The following is an 18,371-nucleotide window of genomic DNA, read 5'->3' on the forward strand; positions in this document are numbered from 1 at the left end:
CAGTGCGCAGGCTCGCCGGGAGGGGAATGCGCATGCGCACTGAGGCGGGTGGGCTCCCGCGCCTGCGCAGTGAGCGACGGGGAGGCGTTGCCGTGGCAACGGGAGGGCGGGAACGCGACCATGGAGCCGGCCCGAGCCGCGGGGCCGGGGCCGGAGGGGCCCCCCTGGCACGTTGGGAAGGGGGTTCAGGGCGGCCTCGATCCCGTAATGGGGAAAAGAATCAGTCTCGGGAGCTGTGGAAAGCGTTAATTCCGTTTTCTTACGGGTTTGAGCGCGGTTCGGCCTACTCCAAGGCAGGCCGCCGCCATGTTCCTCCTCCCCCTCACAGCCAGCCGGGGCCTTTCAGCATCTCGCAGTGTAAACTCAGTATTGGCTCTGTCAGACCATCACCCTCTTGGCACAGCTGGGCTATGTCCTTGCTATTAAAAAAATCTTGGCTTCCAAAACGGGTTTCTGGCAGCCAGGCTGCTTTTTGGGAGATATCCCTGCCCTGTGCTTTGCCCAGGGGGAGGAATAGCTGTGGAGGGCCGAATGCATATCAGGAGCGCTCAAAATATTTTAACAGGAAATGTGATTGTGCTGGTTTATTACATATATTGTATGTATATTAGCTGTGAAATAGTGCATTTTGTAATATGTAGCACTGACACGGTTTCCTTTCTTTTAAACATTTCTCACCTGTTCCTGAAGGAAGCAGCAAAAAGAAGCAGCACAGGGGACATCTAGGAAAAGGTGGTTGTGTGTGCAACAGTCACTCCCAAACGTCCAAGAGAAGGGAGATTCAAGTTAAGCGCCAGAGAGAAGAGTTTTTTGTGTCCCTTTCCCTTGGTCTCTTTATCAACAGTGCACAAGACAGGCCAGGCTGCGATTCAAGGGCAGGCAGCGGGATCTGAGAATTTTGTAAATAGAAGTCAAGCAGAGAGAAATGCAGCCAGACTGTCTGTCTAAGCATGGTGTGGGAGAGAGAAGAAAGCCAGCCAGTGGGAGATAAAAGAATGAGTCTGATGAGCTTAGAAAGGAAAATAATAGATTGAAGGCCAAGCAGGGCTAAAAGGCTGGATCTGAAAGACAGCAAGCTGCTAATGTGACTGCTGACTCAGATGCAGGTGCTGGCACCGAAGTGCTCTCTCTGATTTCTTCTGCTGTGATATCCAAGCACTGATTAGCAGGTTTCCTGAATTTAGCAAGAACCAGGGCCTTCCTCAGCGAAGGAAACATCTCTGTGGGCCATGGGTCATCCTCTAGGAGAGTGACAGCAACTTTTTAACAAGCTCATGTGGCAGAGTGTCCCTGTGCACTGCTTGCCATGGAAAAGGAGTGCTGCTATCTCACTTTTTCTTTGCATGAGTGGGGAACTAATGCAAGGGGATTTATCCAGGGTCATGAAGTAGAATCTTCAGCTCTGAATGTGAGCAGGAACAGGATCAGAAGACTGTGGTCCCAGTGCATTCCTCCTGGGTGTTTTAAGGGAGCTGGGAATGAAGAAGGGAAGATTAAGGAAAGCCATAGCAGAAGCTGGGACTCTCTTAGGAATAGCGATCATAAACCAGGATAGTGGGGGAAATGGGAAATAAGGAATTAAAGTGGAACTCAGGACATCTGGATTCAGCATCACCTTTGACATCAACTTCTGTACAGGCAAGTCTGACTTGCCCAGGCTAAGACAAGCCTCTTTAGCGTCGTACATTCCTACCGTCTACTTGTAAAAGGGAAAAGGGAGTCGTTATCAAGATTTCCTATCATTTGTTTAAAGCTTATGTAATGTAGAGGAAAAACTGTGCTCTTACGTGTATGTATGCTGCTGTAATACATGCCAATAAAAAAGTCCGACTGGTGAATTCCCATGCAAGGAGAGTGGATGGTGTTTAATACACCCCATCTGTGGTCTGAGGGATCCAAGGATTACTAGTGGGTCTCTTAACACTCAGAAGGCTTGTTGGCTGTAGGCTGAAAATTTTCCACCTGAGTATCCACACATTTGTGAAATATTCAGGAATTGAGATCAGACTGCTCTCCAACAGCACTTTCTGCACTGCTTTGTCATCGCATCCAGCGTTTGTTCTGCTGACTAACAGACACCCTGATGAAGCAATTCCAGCTTGGACTTTTTCCTTCCTTCCACCCCATCTACTGGCTCTCAAGGGCCAAATATTTGATACAGGTATGCTAGAAAGGATACTGATAAGGAGTGAGTTTAGTGCTTATCACTTCATAGCTAGAGGAACTGTTGTGGATTGAGAGTAGGTTTTACCTTCAGCCAGAACAAACCAAAGAACTATAGGATGAAGGATAAGCCATCACTAGGAAAAGCTGCAGAATTTAAGACACAGCAGGTAGTGTAATGCCTTAAACTTCGGGCCTGTTCAGTTCTTTTTTTTTTTTTTTTTTTTTCCCAGGGCTGCTAAGGGTCCACTTTTCTCTCTGAAGTCAACAGGAGCAGCAGACAGCACTGGGAAGTGTTCTTCCCCTGACCCTGTCCCTGACACTGTCTTCAGCAGCTGCTTAACAGAACAAAGAAGGGAACATCTCAGAGCTGTTTGCTAATACTCTGCCTCTTAGCCCATGTTATCAGAGAGCTGCAAGGATAAAGGCCAGATAAAGATTGCCACTGGGTAAAAGAACATCTTCTGAGGCAACTCACTGCTGCAATATCTGGTGCTTGAAGTAAAAATTTTTACCTTCTCTCACATTCTCTCCTCTGTGGCTGGTGACATGCGAAACGACCAAAACAAAATGCCACATTCGTCTGACTTGGAAGCTTTTACTTTTTGCATTTAGCTTCCCGTGCTTTGGATAGGCCAGTTCCCTCTTTTGCTAATAACCATCTCCGGCTTTTCATGCATCAAGGATGTGTGTGTAATATTGGATACTGACGGGCATGTAAATATGTTCCCTAAAACAGTATCACCAAGTAGATTCTTCTCAGCATACCACAAGCCTCTATTTTTGTTCCCAGTTTAAAAAGTTAACAACAGCCCTCAGTTTCTGTTTTGGTATTTTCTCCCGTTCCCCTCCAGTTTTTGCTTCATGGAAACTTAAAACTTTGGCATAACTCGTCGGGTGAAATCCCTGTCACTAATGGCGAGGGAGAGACGATCCCTCGCTCTGAAATGCATCTCTCTGCAGAGTTGGCTGCACGCCTGCTTGAACGGAGCATTTTTTCCTAAGCCTGTCTGGGGAGGTAGGCTCTGCTTTCGTGGCACCGGGGGCCTCTATGCGGCCACAGATGAAGACATCTCGCCCTCTGGTGGGTAAAACCACAACAGCACGGAAGCCCTGGCCTGCATGTTGTGTCAAGAAATAATAATTAAAATGATGAGTGTGGTGGTAGTAGAAGGAAAAAGCTGATTTTTTTTAGAGGATTGAAATTCACACCGAGTTTATATGCTAGGGTATGGGGTATGTACGTGATCGCACGTGATCCTCCTGGTAAAGAGAGTTTAAACTAGTGATGTTTGGGGGAGAGTTACCAGCAGCCCTGTCATGGAGTGCTGGTCAAGGTCGATGAGCAGAGGGCCTGGAGTGGTGTAACAGAAAGAGATGACAAAATCGACAAAACAGAGCTTAAACGGGGTCACCTCCAGCGTTTGCATGCAAGCAAGGAAGTACCTAGAAGGCACCATTATGGAGAAATCCCCCAAAGCCCTTCTGGGAAATCTGTGTGCTGGGGGTGTTTCTCCGAAATGCCTGTAGAGTAACGCAGGCGTGTGGCGAGTTAGAGATCTGTGTGCAGCTGCAGGGCTACCATCCTGCTGGGATCAGGAGGACACGGTGGGATGGCTCCCATGGCTCAAGGGTTGCGACGGAGGGATAGAGGTTCTTTAAGGACAGGTTGAGAAGATGGGGAGTTGGCCTTTGTGTGAGAGAAAGCTGGAATGCATAGAGCTCTGCGTGGATGAGGAGCCAACTGAGAGCGTGTGAGTGAGGATTAAAGAGAAGAACAATATGGGTGACATTGTAGTGGGTGTCTGCTGTAGGCTGCCTAACCAGGAAGAACAAGGGGATGAGGTCTTCTAGAAGCAGATGGAGCGGTCTCTTTGTAGGCCCTGGTCCTCATGGGGGACTTCAGCCACCCTGATATCTGCTGGAGGGACAACACAGCAGGGCATAAGCAATCCAGGAGGTTCCTGGAGTGCAGTGCTGATAACTTCCTCCTGTAAGTGATAGAGAAGCCAACAAGGAGAGGTGCTTTTCTGGACATCATACCAACAAGGGATCAGTGGTGATATGAAGGTCAAAGGCAGCTTTGGCTGCAGTGAGCAGGAGATGGTAGAGTTCAGGATCCTGAGGGGAGAGAAGAGGGTAAAAAACAAGCTCAGAACCCTCGACTTCAGGAGAGCAGACTTTGGCCTCTTCAAAGACCTCTACCTGCTTGGTAGAGTCCCATGGGATAAGGCCTAGGTAGGAGTGGGGGCCCATAAAAGCTGCCTGATATTCAAGGATCTCCTCCTCCAAGCTGAAGAGTGGTCCATCCCAATGAGCAGGAATTTGGGCAAAAATGCCAGCTGGCCTGCATGATTAAACGAGGAGCTCCTGACAAAACTCAAACACAGAAGAAACATACAGAGGGTGAAAGCAAGGACAAAGACAGGGAGGAATCCTAGAACCTTGTCCGGGGATAAGGTTAGGAAAGCCAGTTGAATCTGGCCAGGGATGTCAAAGACAACAAGAAGGGCTTCTACAGATAGACAGGTGACAAAATGAAGACTAGGGAAAATGTGGTCCCATTACTCAGCAAGATGTGGGAGCTGGTTACACAGAACAGGGTAAAGGTTGACATACTGAATGTCTTCTTCACTTCTGTCTTTACTAGCAAGAACTTCAGGAATTCTAGGTCCCTGAGGCCAGGGGAAAAGGCTGGAGCAAGGAAGATGTACCTTGGTGGAAGAGGATCAGGTCATTTAAGCATGGGATGCACCCACCAGTGCTGAAGGAACGAGCTGATGTCACTGCAGGGCTGCTGTCAGTGATCACGGCAACTGGGAGAAGTGCCTGAGGACTGGGGGAAAGCAAATGCCACTGATGTCTTCAAGAAAGACATGAAGACCCCTGGAACTACAGACAGGTCAGCCTCACCTTGATCGCTGGGATGGTGATGAAGCAGCGAATCGTGGGAACCATTTCCAGGCACAGAAAGGACAAGAAAGTCATCAGGAATAGTCAGCATGGCTTGACCAAGGGGAAGACACGCTCGACTGACTTGATAACCTTCCGTAATAAAACTACTGGCTTGGCAGATGAGAGGACAGCAATAGCTATTGTCTACCTTGACTTCCGTGAGGCTTTTGACAGTCTCCTGTAAGATCCTCACAGACAAGCTGCTGATATATGGGCCAAATGAGCAGTGAGATAGATTAAAAACTGACTGTGGGCCACCGAGAAGAATCTTTGCAGAAGAAGACCTGGATGTCCTGGTGAAAACCAGGCGTAACATGAGCCAGCAATCTTTCCTTGTGGCAGTGAAGGGGAATGGTATCCTGGGCTGCATTAGACCAAGTATTGCCAGCAGATGAGGGAGGTGATCCTTCCCCTCGGCACTGGTGAGGCCACACCTGGAGTTCTGTGTGCAGTTCTGGGCTCCCCAGTCCAAAGGAGACATGGACATACTGGAGAAAGTCCAACAAAGAGCCACCAAGGTGGTGAAGGGACTGGAGCATCTCTCCTATGGGGAAAGGCTGAGGGTGGTGGGACTGTTTTGCCTGGAAAAGGCTCAGGGGGGATTTTATTAATGTATATAAATACCTGACGGAAAGGTGCAAAGAGGAAGCAGCCAGGCTCTTTCCAGCAGTGCCCAGTGCCAGGACCAGAGGCCACGGGCACACACTGAAACACAGGAGGGTCCCTCTGAACATCAGGAAACACTTTTCTCCTGTGAGGGTGCCCGAGCATTGGCACAGGTTGCCCAGGGAGGTGGTGGAGTCTCCATCCTTGGAGATCTTCGACAGCCATCTGGACACGGACCTGGGCAGGAGGCTCTGGGTGGCCCTGCTTGAGCTGGAGGCTTGGGCCAGATGACCTCCAGAGGTCCCTTCCAAACTCAGCCTGTCTGTGATTCTGCACAGCTGTCAGCAAGAAGGACAGAAGCTCTAGCCTTGTTTCAGGTTGGCTCATGTCTAAGTGACTGATCTCCTTCTGCCCATCAGTGGTTGTGTCTCTGTACTTAATTTCAAGCATATGCTGAAATGTTTTGCTTGATCATGTACTTGTATTCACAACTTGGCCACTGAAGCTGCACTGCCTTGGTGCCAGGCCACTAAATCACTAGATACCTCTGACAGAAATTCAGGAAAACTGGACACCCAAGTACTTCTGTGGATGATGAACTTAAACCCCTCTAATCAGTGTCAGAGCAGCCATGCTGCACCTCCCTTGCGAAAAGCAAATGAAAATCAGTTACGGTGAAACCTGCAAAGTGCTTTGAGATGCACAGATAAAACCACACCCGATTATTCATTACTGTTATTATTCACTCTAATATATCCACTGTATAATTATTAACCACCTTTCTTCCTAATGACTCATAACCTTCTGTACTTGTGCATTGGGGAATTTCACACCACACCAATCGTTTTGCTTTTACAGATTTTTTTTTTTCACTAAAGTTTTTAAATAATGATCAGTACAGTACAAAGCTTAAAATATTATCAATACAAAGTCAGCAGATGGGAGCTGGGAAGGGGATGATTAATACAGAACACTCATACCCTTCCCTGTTTCCCAGGGAAAAAAAGACAAATTCTTTTGTACTTCTGTTTAGTAACAAACAGTGCTTAAAAATAATCTTGTCAGTAAAAGATGTAAATTGCAAGGCACACGAGGAACCTGTCCTTGCCTTGTTACACAATTCACTAGGCATAAATATAAGTTTAAGGCACCTCTCTCCATCCTCCCCTTCTGCTCCGTACACCAAGCAAATCCTGTCAGTGGGTAGGAGCTGTTAAGAGCAACCATGGACCAGCAGACAGCGAAGAGGCTGCCTCTGAGCCTCAGGTTCCTTCAGGATGAATCCCAAAAAGGAATAGAATAAGGCACATTGGGATGAATTCTCAGTTGTTCTGTACAGATCCAGGTTGCAAGATCTGCAAATATACTATCTCAGGACCAGAGATTCCTGGGGGAAGGAGTTAGGACCTCGGTCCCTTCAGGATCTCAGATGTGCTCAACCTTTGGTGGTCAGCTCTTCACCAAACCCTGCTGCGGGCACATCCCTCCCAGCTGTGCCTCCTTAGCGGAATGCTGGGATGGAAGGAGGCTTGCTCCAAGCAGTGAGCCCAAGGAGGAGGCCCTGAGAGGCTCTCAGACAAGCTGAGCAATTATCACAGCGGCATTTTTACTCTCTCTGGACGCAGCCCTGGTCTCCCTTAAATCAAGAGCAGGGCTTTCAGTAAGGCATCAGCAGCCACATCCCAGTCTTGGCCCGGTTGAGGTGCCGCAGACTGCACGGCACGTGGAGTCTGCCCAGGTAGGCAGCCAGGTGCGTAAGGCACAGGGATGAAGGAAAGAAATAAGCTGGTTGGAGGAAGAGGAGGAGGATGGAGACAGGGATGAAGAAAGCTCCAGTGTTGGTGAGCCCCTTGTGACACAAGGGTGCATCATCACAGCAGCAGCATTGTGTTGAAATTCCCTGCTTAATCAACCCATCATAGTAACCAGGAGGTCGGCTCCAGGTCTGAGTGCAGGGCCACACGGGGACGTGAGTGGCTTCACCTGAGGGGTAACATGAGAATATGGAAAAACACCATCACAGTTTCACTTCTGCCACACCAGGGAGAAGATATATGACCAGAAATACCTTGGAAGGGCCATGTGGGCACCTCCTCTCCCTGTCCCTGGACTAGACAGCGTTAATGTACTCATCCTCCTTTGACAAGGGCAGGACATGTTGTCTATTTTCAAACCCTTAAAGAAGGAAATGCTTGGGTGATCCCTTCCTCTGGGACCAGTATAACTCTAGGTAGCAGCAGAGCAGGGTTTGCCACTAGCAGCAGTGCCTACTCCCTCTCAGTTTTAGCCCAGAAGGGAGCTCTGGACCAGCCTGGTTTACTCCCCTTCCTGCACAGGAGCCCAGATCCATCCAGCCAGATCCACACTCAGTAGGTTATTCTGTTTTACCTACCACAAAACCAAGGCAGATTAACCTGTGAAAAAAAGCACTGCTCCCACTGGGCATCCTTCCCTGAACTTGAGAGGAGACCCACAAGCAAAGCCACGCAGACCATGGAGGGAGCAGTCCATCAGTGCAGCTAAGCTACTTGAGCAACCAGCTGCTGTGCAAGGAGGAACTGCTGCTGGCCTCTGCTCCAGCCCTTCCCTGCAGGCAGCAGTGTTGTCCAAGTGAGCCAGCCGAAAATTAAAACCAGTAGAAGATTACTGACGTTTTTTCAGTAGGATTGGTTTCCTGCTGGTCCATCTGGCACCAGCTCACTCTGCGGTGAGGTGGGCTTCTGTGCATGGGAAAAGGTACGATGAGGTGTAAGTGGGACCATCCCCACTTGCCACTCCCCTGAGGCAAATTTATTGTTAGGTCATGGCATGGCTGTACTGTCAAAATACACCATAGAAAATGAAGTAGTTAATTTCTAAGCTGGACTGGATGAAAACCAGGCGGCCTAGAGTGATGAAAAAGGGCGGACTAGATGACCTCCCAAAGGTTTTCCTACAATTTCTTCTCCTGTACTCAAAACTTACTTCCCTCCTGCTTTGTTAACTTGTCAACAGGGCCGTGAGTTTCAAATCCGTCCACAAAACATAGGACACAGCAAAGTACCTATTAATAGATCTGTTTTCAGAGACTTCTGTCTGGCCCACATTGCTCTTCTAGCAGCATAGCACTGTTTCCTTCAGGCTAATCTTCACCCAACTAGGAGGCTCTGCAGACATAAAAGCCAAAAGCAAAGCCTTTCTGGATAATAAATCGCGCGCACACACATGCACAAACACACACACACATCTCAATCGTTCAAAAACAGATCAAGTGCAGAAATCAGTGCTTGTCGTGACAAATCATATCCCCAACCCTACGCTCTGCCTGCTCAGAACCAGCAATCACAATTCATTTGCCCACCCTTGGGTTCAGTGAGACAAATCTGTGGCTGGAACAAACCCATGGATTCCTTCATTTCAGAGATTTATACGTCCTAGGAATTTGCCAGATGTCAAGGCATTTGAGGCTGCAGGTCTTGCACTGTGTCTAGCCGGGAGGAGCCATACCAGGGTTTACTTCGGAAAGCAAGTGGTGGGTCGAAGAGTGGATATCGAGGCTGCACGGGACCGTATCTCTGCATTGGCTCTGAGCATCCTGTCCTGCAAGTGCTGCCAACTTCAGTGCAACAGCGTGGCTCCATACCTGATATTCCCCCCCCAGCAAGCACAGAGAGACTCATCTAGTGGGGGACACAGTAAACCAACCCTTGCTAGACCTCGGAGAGGAGTGACCCACAGACATTAAATGTCCCTGACTGCTCTCTTTGTTACTCCACATAGGAATCACCAAGTCTCAAGGACAAACCCATCCCAAGGTTGCACAGGACCCCAATGCTGTCACCTTGCTCCTGCCTTTTGCTGTTCTACCTTCATCTAGTGCTGGATTCACAACCCCACTGGTCAGAGAAAAGCAAGCCTGCAGCTTCAAGGCTTTCCCACGAGGCCCACCAAGGACTGCCTGGTGTCCTGAAAAGCACCATTATGGTGGGAATAAAGACGACTTCACTTTCATACCCTTTTGGCCATGACCACCATAGGGATGTTGGAGGCCCAGGGCCCAGAGCCTTTCCTGTATCAGACGGGTTACACCCCAGTTACTCCACACTGCATGGACGGTGTTTGAGATCAGTCAGGCTCCCTAACAGATAATACAGTCAGTCTATGCAGAAATGCATGAACCTGTCTCACAAGCAGCCAAAATTGTGCATCCAGCATCAAAAGCATCTCCTCTCCTGGGGCCAGCGCCCTGAGTACTGATGGCCTCAGGAGTGCTCAACCTCTGCCACTGCTACCGAGGAAAGCTCAAAACCATCTCCAGCCTGGCCCAGGCCCAGCTCCTCAAAGGCAGCCAAGCACTTAGAATGGAAGTGAGGCGCTGCTGAAAACCGGTGTTGTAGGCTACCAAACAGCCATCAGCACTGCTGCTACCTTAGGTCAAATTCAAACTGCTGAGAAAGACCCCAGCTGCTGTTAGCAATCCTTGGGACAGCCTTACTCCTTGGTTTTGATGAGCAGCTCTGCTGCAGATGGTGCAGACACACACAGAAAAGATGGAGCTGACCTAACATCCCCACCTGTGCTGGACCCACGCCAGACACAGGGCTCAGGTTCAAACCCAGTTCGTCCTAGAGGACCCCAGATCAGGCCTAAGTCTCCAAACGTGCTTCGCCAAAGCCACCTCAGCAATCTGGTGTTGAGATATTTGACAAGGAGACCGCGGAGAGAACCTGGTTTAGCCCAGTTGGAGCAGGGAAAGGATTATACCAGCCACTGTGCCACATGTGCCCTAGAAATGTAGAATCCTCCTGAAACCTTGCCTACTGCCTTTGATAGTAACAGGTCTCTCACAGATAGCAGAGATGGCAAAACCCAGAGAGGTCATCCCATCCAGCTGTGGTCCTCACGGTGCATTCTCCACTGTGTTGTGGGCCCTGGCAGACCCCTCTACAGTCTTACAGCCTTCAGGCTACCCTCCCTGACATTCAGCAAGATATCACCCACAGGTTTACCAGAACGAACAAGAAACCTCTGCCTATTCCAGCATCCTTGGTTAAATGCCTTGTTCTGGCTTAAAACACTCCATGTCCACCTGGATGGCAAAAGGCCATCCTGCTGTGAAAATGCATCCAGCCCTCCACCCGAGTCCAGGGTTCCCAAGGTTAGTCAGCGTGTTAGGCAAATAAGACAGTTATGTCTCTAATATGTTATGCCCCCTTTCTTGATTTTCACCACCCCGGTGATGTCATGGCTGTCACATTCCTGACTCTCAGGAGTCCTTTGTAGCCAGGCTGTCCTTGATCCTGCATCGCAGGATGTAAGCTGTGATGGCACTACAAGCCACGAGGCCAAAAAAAGAGATGCAGGAGAGATAAACAGAGAAAGGCCCATGTCTCTTCAGGAAAATCTCCTGCCTGTTCTTGTAATCCAAAAGAATGGCCTCCAGCTGTGATAGGGTGCAGATTGCCAGGAAGGTGTGGAAGATCTGGTGGGCATGGCCGACGATATCGCAGGAGCCAGGGAAGTACTTCTCAGGGACTGGGCAGGAGAAGAAATAAGCACTGATAAGGAAGAACAGTATCTGGTACGTGTGGTACCAAGCAGCATCTTCCTCACAGCCCCCCAGGTGACACACAACCACCCGGTGAGCCACAGGACTGATATCCAAGATGAAGGCCAGGCCAGCTGGGATCACCTGGCACATCTTCCTCATAATGGGGTAAGGCCGTCGGTACCGATACTTCGCGTAGCAGCAGCCGGCACAAGACAGCCAGCCACAGAAAGCAGCTGCCGGCAGGAAGAAAAGCCAGAACTTGTCATACCAGGCTTGGTCGGAGCTGTAGTAGAAATGAGCCAGGGCACTACCATACTGGTAGATGCTGACTCCGACGTAGTCCACGAAATAGAAGGTGTAATGGTACAGCTCCGATTTGGACTGCAGAAGGTGGGCCAAGAGGCTGCAGGTCAGGTAGGTGACAGAGGAGAGGACAAAGATGAGCAAAGGCAAGGACCATGCGTCCACAGGTAACTGCTCAGCCTCCACAAACGTCTTGAATCTCAGCAGCACAGCCAGCGCTGCCAGGAGATGAGTCCATACATTGACCACTTCATTGTGCTTCTGGAAGAGGCTGAGGAAGTAGTACCGCCAGTCCTGGCCGGTGGGACGGTACCCGGTGTGGATGTACGGCTCACGGAAGAGCTGCGGCACCTCGCACTCTTTGACCGTGCAAGGCATCTTGGGGAAGCCATCCTCCAGCAGCCTGGGCAGCCGGCTGAGATGCTGCCCGCTGAGGGACAGCGTGCTGATCCGCTCCAGGATGGCTGTCATCTCGCTGCGTGCGGTGGCTTGGAGCCCAGATTTGGGGTACGCCGTCTTCGTGCCCTGCAAGGACGGGAGAAAGAAGAAATGTTAACGGTGTTGTATTGGGGAGGAAGAGTGTGCTGCCATTTCTGGGTGGGATAACCATGGTGCTATCGAGACACTGGCTTTCTCTTAGGAGAGGGGTTTTTTTCTTGACTTGGCAGACCTAAAGTCATCATGGAGAAGGATGGCACAGCCCCGTCCCTGTAGTTCAGCCTAGGTCAGATGGGCACAGCAGTGCCACAAGCCTGCCTTTCCTCCCCAATTCCTTGGGTGCTCATCTTGGAGCACGTTTAGAAGTCAGTAAGGGGGTGCAAGAAGCAGTTAACATCAAGAAAGCACTTGATGATTTGCAGAGTGAATTTTTCACCCCTTTCCCCAAATCAAACTGCTTAGGGACAAAATTGGGGTGTAATTACTCATCAGAGGGATAACCTGCCTTTCTGCACCTGAGTGAAGAGGGTCCCAGGTGAATTGTGGAGGTTGCAAATAAGCTCGTCTTCCCTGCTACACAACTTGCACATGGGCTGCACGCCTGGGGCTGCTGCAGTGCATGGGACAGAGGGAGAAGGGGAGAAGTCCATGGTCCCAAACCTGCAGCTCTCCTCCCTCCATGTGTAAGAAGCAGCAGGCCTGGGAGATGATGGAGAAATGAGGGGCTCCACAGCAGAGCTGGCTGCGATTTGGGTATAGCATCAAGGCCTTGGGAACATCCACGGAGTCATGCTGAGGGGCTGCCTGGATGCTCAGAGCAGCCAAACCCCAGCGCTGGGCACTCCTCTGCCTCCTCTGCTCTAGTCCTTGGCAACCTCCAGCGTGGCTAAGCTCTGGCTGGAAAGCTTCAGATTCAGGGCACAGCAGGATCCTAATGTCTGGAGACTACTTCACAGCACTGAATTAATTCCCAATACCCTCTGTTTCCCTTTCACCCTAGATATTTCTCTTCCCTGATGGAGTTACGCCACACAAAATACAGAACTTGTCACACAGATGACCATGCTTGAACTGAAATTGATGCTGATGGAGCCCCACCAGACTCTGCAGGCTTCTGGTTACTCCTGTGCAGCCAAGGCATACATGTTGGCAGGAGTGAGGCCTGACTCCTAAGCTTATATGCACCCAACGAGAGCTGCAGTGGATGGAGACAGCCAAAAATAAGTAAATACAAATAAGTATTTTGCCCGAGTGTGGGAAATGATATATTTTTGTTCTGTTGCATCAAAGACTAGCTGCTGCCAGAGGTGAGGCAGAGGAATAGTTTGCGTGGGAACATGATGGGAGACCCATCCCAGGGTGGCGACAGAGGACACGACAGTGTTAAACACCAAGAGAGTGAAAGCAGGAGGTGGGACCTGTCAAACAGTCCCAGGGAGAGACACCACAAAGAGCAAAGTCAGAGCAAACTCTGAACTAGGTTGCAAATCCCACTTCCTCTAGCAACCCAAAGCCTCTGATAACAGACAATATTTTCACGTTGCTTCCGTATTCTAGCAGATGGGAGTTGCCATAATTAAGTTACATTTTCTAGCCAATTCTGTCTCTCCCTGCACTTTCCAGGCTTTCTGCCTTAGCATCTCTCAGGGCTGTTTTTTTTTGGTTTTGGTTTTTTTTTTTTTCCTTGTTTGCCACAGGGCAATCTGGCTGATGAGTTTGATGGAGCTGCATTAGCAACAGAGGGCAAAATGGTCCCTGCAAATGGTATTTTCGTTTTATAGATGCATAACACAACAGAGCACTCTTGCTAGGAGGTTTGATGCTGTGCACGTTCACAAAGACTTTGTTTCTCTCCTAAGTGTCTGCAGGGTCCATATCTGTGGTGGGACATGCAGTTCATTCAGCACCTTATGTATCCCTGTAGGGATACATGCCAAAATTTAGAGAGGCAAGGCAAATTTTGACCCTGGGGTACTCCTATGAGGGGATGGTGTTCTAATGTACAGCCAGTCTGTTCTGGCTCCTTGTAGCTGATGGAAAAAGAAAGGCTCGTTCATCCAACTTACTCTAGGCCTCACCTTCAGGGTAAGGCAAAGCCCAAGCAAGGAGACCATCCCCAGCTATGCAGCACTGTAGTACTCACCCTCGATTGCCCTGTATCTCCTTTGGATGATCTGGCCAGAAACTGGCTGGAAACTGCGCACTTCAGGGTGGGAAGGACAGGGAAATTTTATGGACGTGTCTGCACTAAGACAGTGTTTGATTTCCTGGTCTAGATGCACAGACAAGAGCTTCCTTCCCACTGCATCTCCTTCACCCAGACATCTGCTCTCTCCAGCTGATGATCTCCAGGCCTTATGCACAGGTTTGGCCCGTGCAGAGGTGTGAGTACAGACTCTGAAGTGCTTTGTGTGTCCTACTCTCCTCTGCCCTGCGCGTTAACCTGTGTTTTACACCTCTCCCAGCAATTGCTCAATATAACCCAAGCAAGAGGGCTTGGACCCCTGCTCACCATTTTGCAGCTTCCCTTTAGCTAAACATTGTTCGAGGATTTGGGCCCACTACAGGGGGCTCAGAGCTGAATCCTTATCCCAGTTCATCCCAGCAGGATACTGGAAAAGCCTCCAGAAAGCTCTTTCGGTCCTGATATTGGAGATGGGGATGATGGTGGCAAGGCACAAGGAGAAAGGGCATACTGAAGCTCCCCACCTTTTGGAGGAGACAGACTAATGCTAGCATGGACCCCAGGACAACAGGAACTGAAATCCAGCTCAGATATGGCACAGACCGGGCAGGTGAGCTGCACGGGAGCAGGACTGGAGCGCTCATCTCCTGCAGAGAGGCAGCAATACGCTAAAACCTGCCTGTAAAGAGCAAAGGCAAGCAGAAGCCAGGCGGGCAGACAGCAGTCAAGCCTGGGCATACGGCCGCATGCCAATGCGAGGGGCACATCGCCCCTTCCACCATCCACAGCCCGCCTGCTCTGCATGCTGACAAGGACATGGGGGAGACAGGCAGCTTCTGTACCGGGCACAGGCTGGCTCTGGCTTGTGTGGTGTGTGCTGGCGCCAGGATTTTGCCGTGGTCCCTCATCCTGACAGCTCAGTGTATAGAGCGAGCATCGCCTTTGAGTAGAGGTAGGGAGAAGTTAGATGCGGCAGATCCCCCTGACAGCAGCAGACAAGAGAGATTCTTCCAGGACGACTTTCATAGCTGGAAAATGCCAGTTTTTAACAGGTCAAGGGAGGGTCAGAGATTTTCAAAATAATAGTCCAAAATCACAAGAAACACATCTGATACTCAGATAAACAGCACTAAATCAGGAACCTGGTAGACTGCTTATTTTAAACCGAACTTGTGACATTAACGAGTGAGAACAAGTTGGCAATTTCCAGCGATCATGTGATGGACAAAGCGACAAGCAATTAACTTAGAAAAGAGAGAGAAAGAAAAAAAAAACCAACCAAAAAACACCAACCCAGAAACCCAAGGTCAGCACTGCCTGTTTCACTTTCACAGAGCCCCTATTCTTTCCCCTTCACGGGGGCGTAGGAGCGGCTGAAAGCCACATTCATCAGCAGGGCGTCTTGTTGAGATTCTGTCCTCACCCCTCATCTCCGGGGGATTCAGTTATTTTGGCTGCTCCCAATTAACGGCAACCAAGTATCGTTTGTTCGGGGAGGGAGCTGCAAGGCGAGAAGGAGGGAGTGGATGATGGCCAGGCTGTATCATTACAGCCACAATAAGAACCGCGGCACAGGAGGAGAACGATCCCGTTCCAATTTTTCTCTCCCTTTTGAAGAGAGTAATTGGAAACCTGAGCTTTTCCCAGCTCTTTTGCTTTTTGGTCACAGTCTCATGGAGGGGTTTGAATGAGAAAATTTCCTACAGAGTACAGCTGATTTTCCCACCGGTCTGGCCTCAGCGTTAACTGTCTGGGACTGAGGCTGTACCAATGTGATATATTTGCTTGCAGAATAGTATCCAGGCATCAGAGGTCAACACAGGCTTCCAGAAAGGCAGTAATTCCTGGTAAACAAAGCAGAGAGGACCGGAGGACTCAACTGTGGGGAAGTCTTTAATAAATGCATTGCATTTAACATAGAAAAAAAAAAGTGGTGGTGGTCAGCGTGAAAATAACAGCAGTGATCGTGTAGCAGTGGGCAACATGCCAGCTTTGAAAACTGCAGGTGATTAATTCCTGAATTCCTGTCTTCTGGGAGTTGAGCAAAAGTCCCTGGAGGGAGTCCAGGTCATTTTGAAGCCTGGGGTTTTATTCTGACCCTTTCCTACATGGGGTTAACTTCAGTGTCGCAGCTCCTACAGCACCAGGAAGGTAGAGAGTGGCTCAACTCGCCTCTCCAGGGCTGGGAGAGGCTGCACCAAGGCTGCACCCAGTGCAGATGCAGTGGGTAAGCCCCATCCCAAAGCCTGCTGCCTGCAGGCTGGTCCTCCCTGAGCTCAAACGTCTCTTCCTAAAACTAAACCGCTTATAGAGAGGGCTCAGGGCAAACTCTGAAAGACCAGTTTGGGAGCAGTGTGCCAGCTCCCCCATCTCATTCTGCCTGGTGTTTTGGCAAGGCTACTGGAGAGATGAGAAATTAAGAGAGCACGGACCGGTTCAAGCAGCAATTCCTGTGTAGTCTTGGTATTACTTGCTCCCTTCTCCTGCCATACGTTCAGATGCTAATCTTCCTCCTAACTGCAACACAATGCTCAGATCCCCTCTGCAGGGACTTAATGGGATATCAGAGAGATCAGAAACTGGAAGAGGTGGCATCTGATGGTTTGTGTGAGGGATGAGCCCTGCCCGAGCAGGCAGCAGGGTACGAGGGTATGATCTACACTCCAGCATCAAAGAAGTGGAAAACCCCACAACCAGAGAGGGCCCAGATGTTTGGGACTTCTGTAACTTGGGCTTGCACCTCCCCATCAATTAAATGGGGATACCAATCCTCATCTGCCTAATGAGATAATGGGCTCTTAATGCACCACAGTAATGCACCAGGCAGTGCTGGCACTACTCTGTGCATTGCACAGAATATTTTATTTCCCTTGACATGCTTGCACAACCTGTTACAGCTACATCAGCCCAATGGATGTGTTACAAGCGCTCATCCAACAGAGACCTTCGCAGGTTAGTATGGTCTGGAAGGTAAAGGTGATGTGATTTACTGGAGACGTTGAAGGGCAAGCCTTAAAATAACCTTATCTGTTTAAGAAAAAGGGTCAAAGTAACCTTGTGGAAAATTTCAAATAAAAGAAACTGGCTCAAATTCTACCCTTCTGTATACACATATACACACACAGAGCACACTGCTGAGGCAGGGTTTGTCCAAGCATGTATTAATCAGGAAACGAACGTCTCGTGATGCTGGCAGATGAGCCATTAAAGCCGGTGGGAGATGGCAGGATCCTCCATGGAAGCCATGGCAGTGTCAGCTCCCCCACAATTTCTGGCCTGGAAGCAAGCTGGGCCAGCAGCCAGCTCAGCCGTGCTGAGCAGCAAGTGCCTCTTGACATGGGTTCGGCGTTGCCTGCACGCTGGGACGGGTCCAGGGGATGAGAGCAGTGGAGCCGGGGCGGTGAATGCTGTGCTTGGAGGGGACAGAGCAAAACAAAGCTGCTGGCAAACTCTGTGTCCCTGCAGTCAAGCTGAGGAGGTCCACAGCATCCCACCAAGAAAGGGGAGCCCCCGAGGTCACAGAATCCCAGAACCATTCAGGTTGGAAAAGCCCCTCGAGATAATAAAGTCCAACCCTCAGCCCGACTCTACAAAGTTCTCCCCTACCCCACATCCCCCCACAGCTCATCCCAACGGCCCTGAAACCCCCCCAGGGATGGGGACTCCCCCCTCCCTGGGCAGCCTGTTCCACTCTCTGATCACTCTTTCTGTGGAAAATGTTTTCCTCATGTCTAGTCTGACCCCCTCCTGTTGGAGTTTAAAGCCATTTATAGGTCCTGCAGTTTTGGGGGGAGCGAAGTGGGGCAGTGGAAATCCAAAGTTAGGAAACTGAAGACAAAGCTGCTGGCTTTACTGCGAGAGCCCAAACCTTGAGCTAGACATAACCCAGCCCTTGGTTCTGAGGGCAGCTGGGATGGCTTTGATGCTCCCACGCTGCAACACCCTTGCAGTGGGTGTCCAGACACAAACTGTCTGCCAGCAACAACTCCTGTTGTTAACTCCCAAACCATACCAGGGAATGGTGTGGGTCACCATGGCACATTTCTGATTTGCTGTTTTAAACACAGCTGCAGTTTCTTCATGTGTAACCACAGTTAAAACTTGGTGATGCTACTGATAACACAGCCAATACACTCAATGTGTGAAAAAAGAAACCCATCTGCAGCACTAGGCAGATGCAAAAATGTTAAT

At 49.8% G+C, this 18,371-nt stretch overlaps 1 protein-coding gene across 1 annotated transcript; it reads right to left on the bottom strand.

Annotated features, from left to right (window-relative positions):
- Positions 1–6,465: 6,465 nt before the first annotated feature.
- Positions 6,466–12,077, bottom strand: PAQR8 (progestin and adipoQ receptor family member 8). Its single transcript, XM_026845734.1, has one exon. The coding sequence runs from the start codon at positions 12,026–12,028 to the stop codon at positions 10,970–10,972; it is 1,059 nt and encodes a 352-aa protein (XP_026701535.1). The 5' UTR covers positions 12,029–12,077; the 3' UTR covers positions 6,466–10,969.
- Between the last annotated feature and the right edge of the window lie 6,294 nt (positions 12,078–18,371).

This window comes from Athene cunicularia (assembly GCF_003259725.1).
Source record: "Athene cunicularia isolate RWA chromosome 3 unlocalized genomic scaffold, athCun1 chr3_part1, whole genome shotgun sequence".
In the NCBI taxonomy this organism is placed as follows: Eukaryota; Metazoa; Chordata; class Aves; order Strigiformes; family Strigidae; genus Athene; species Athene cunicularia.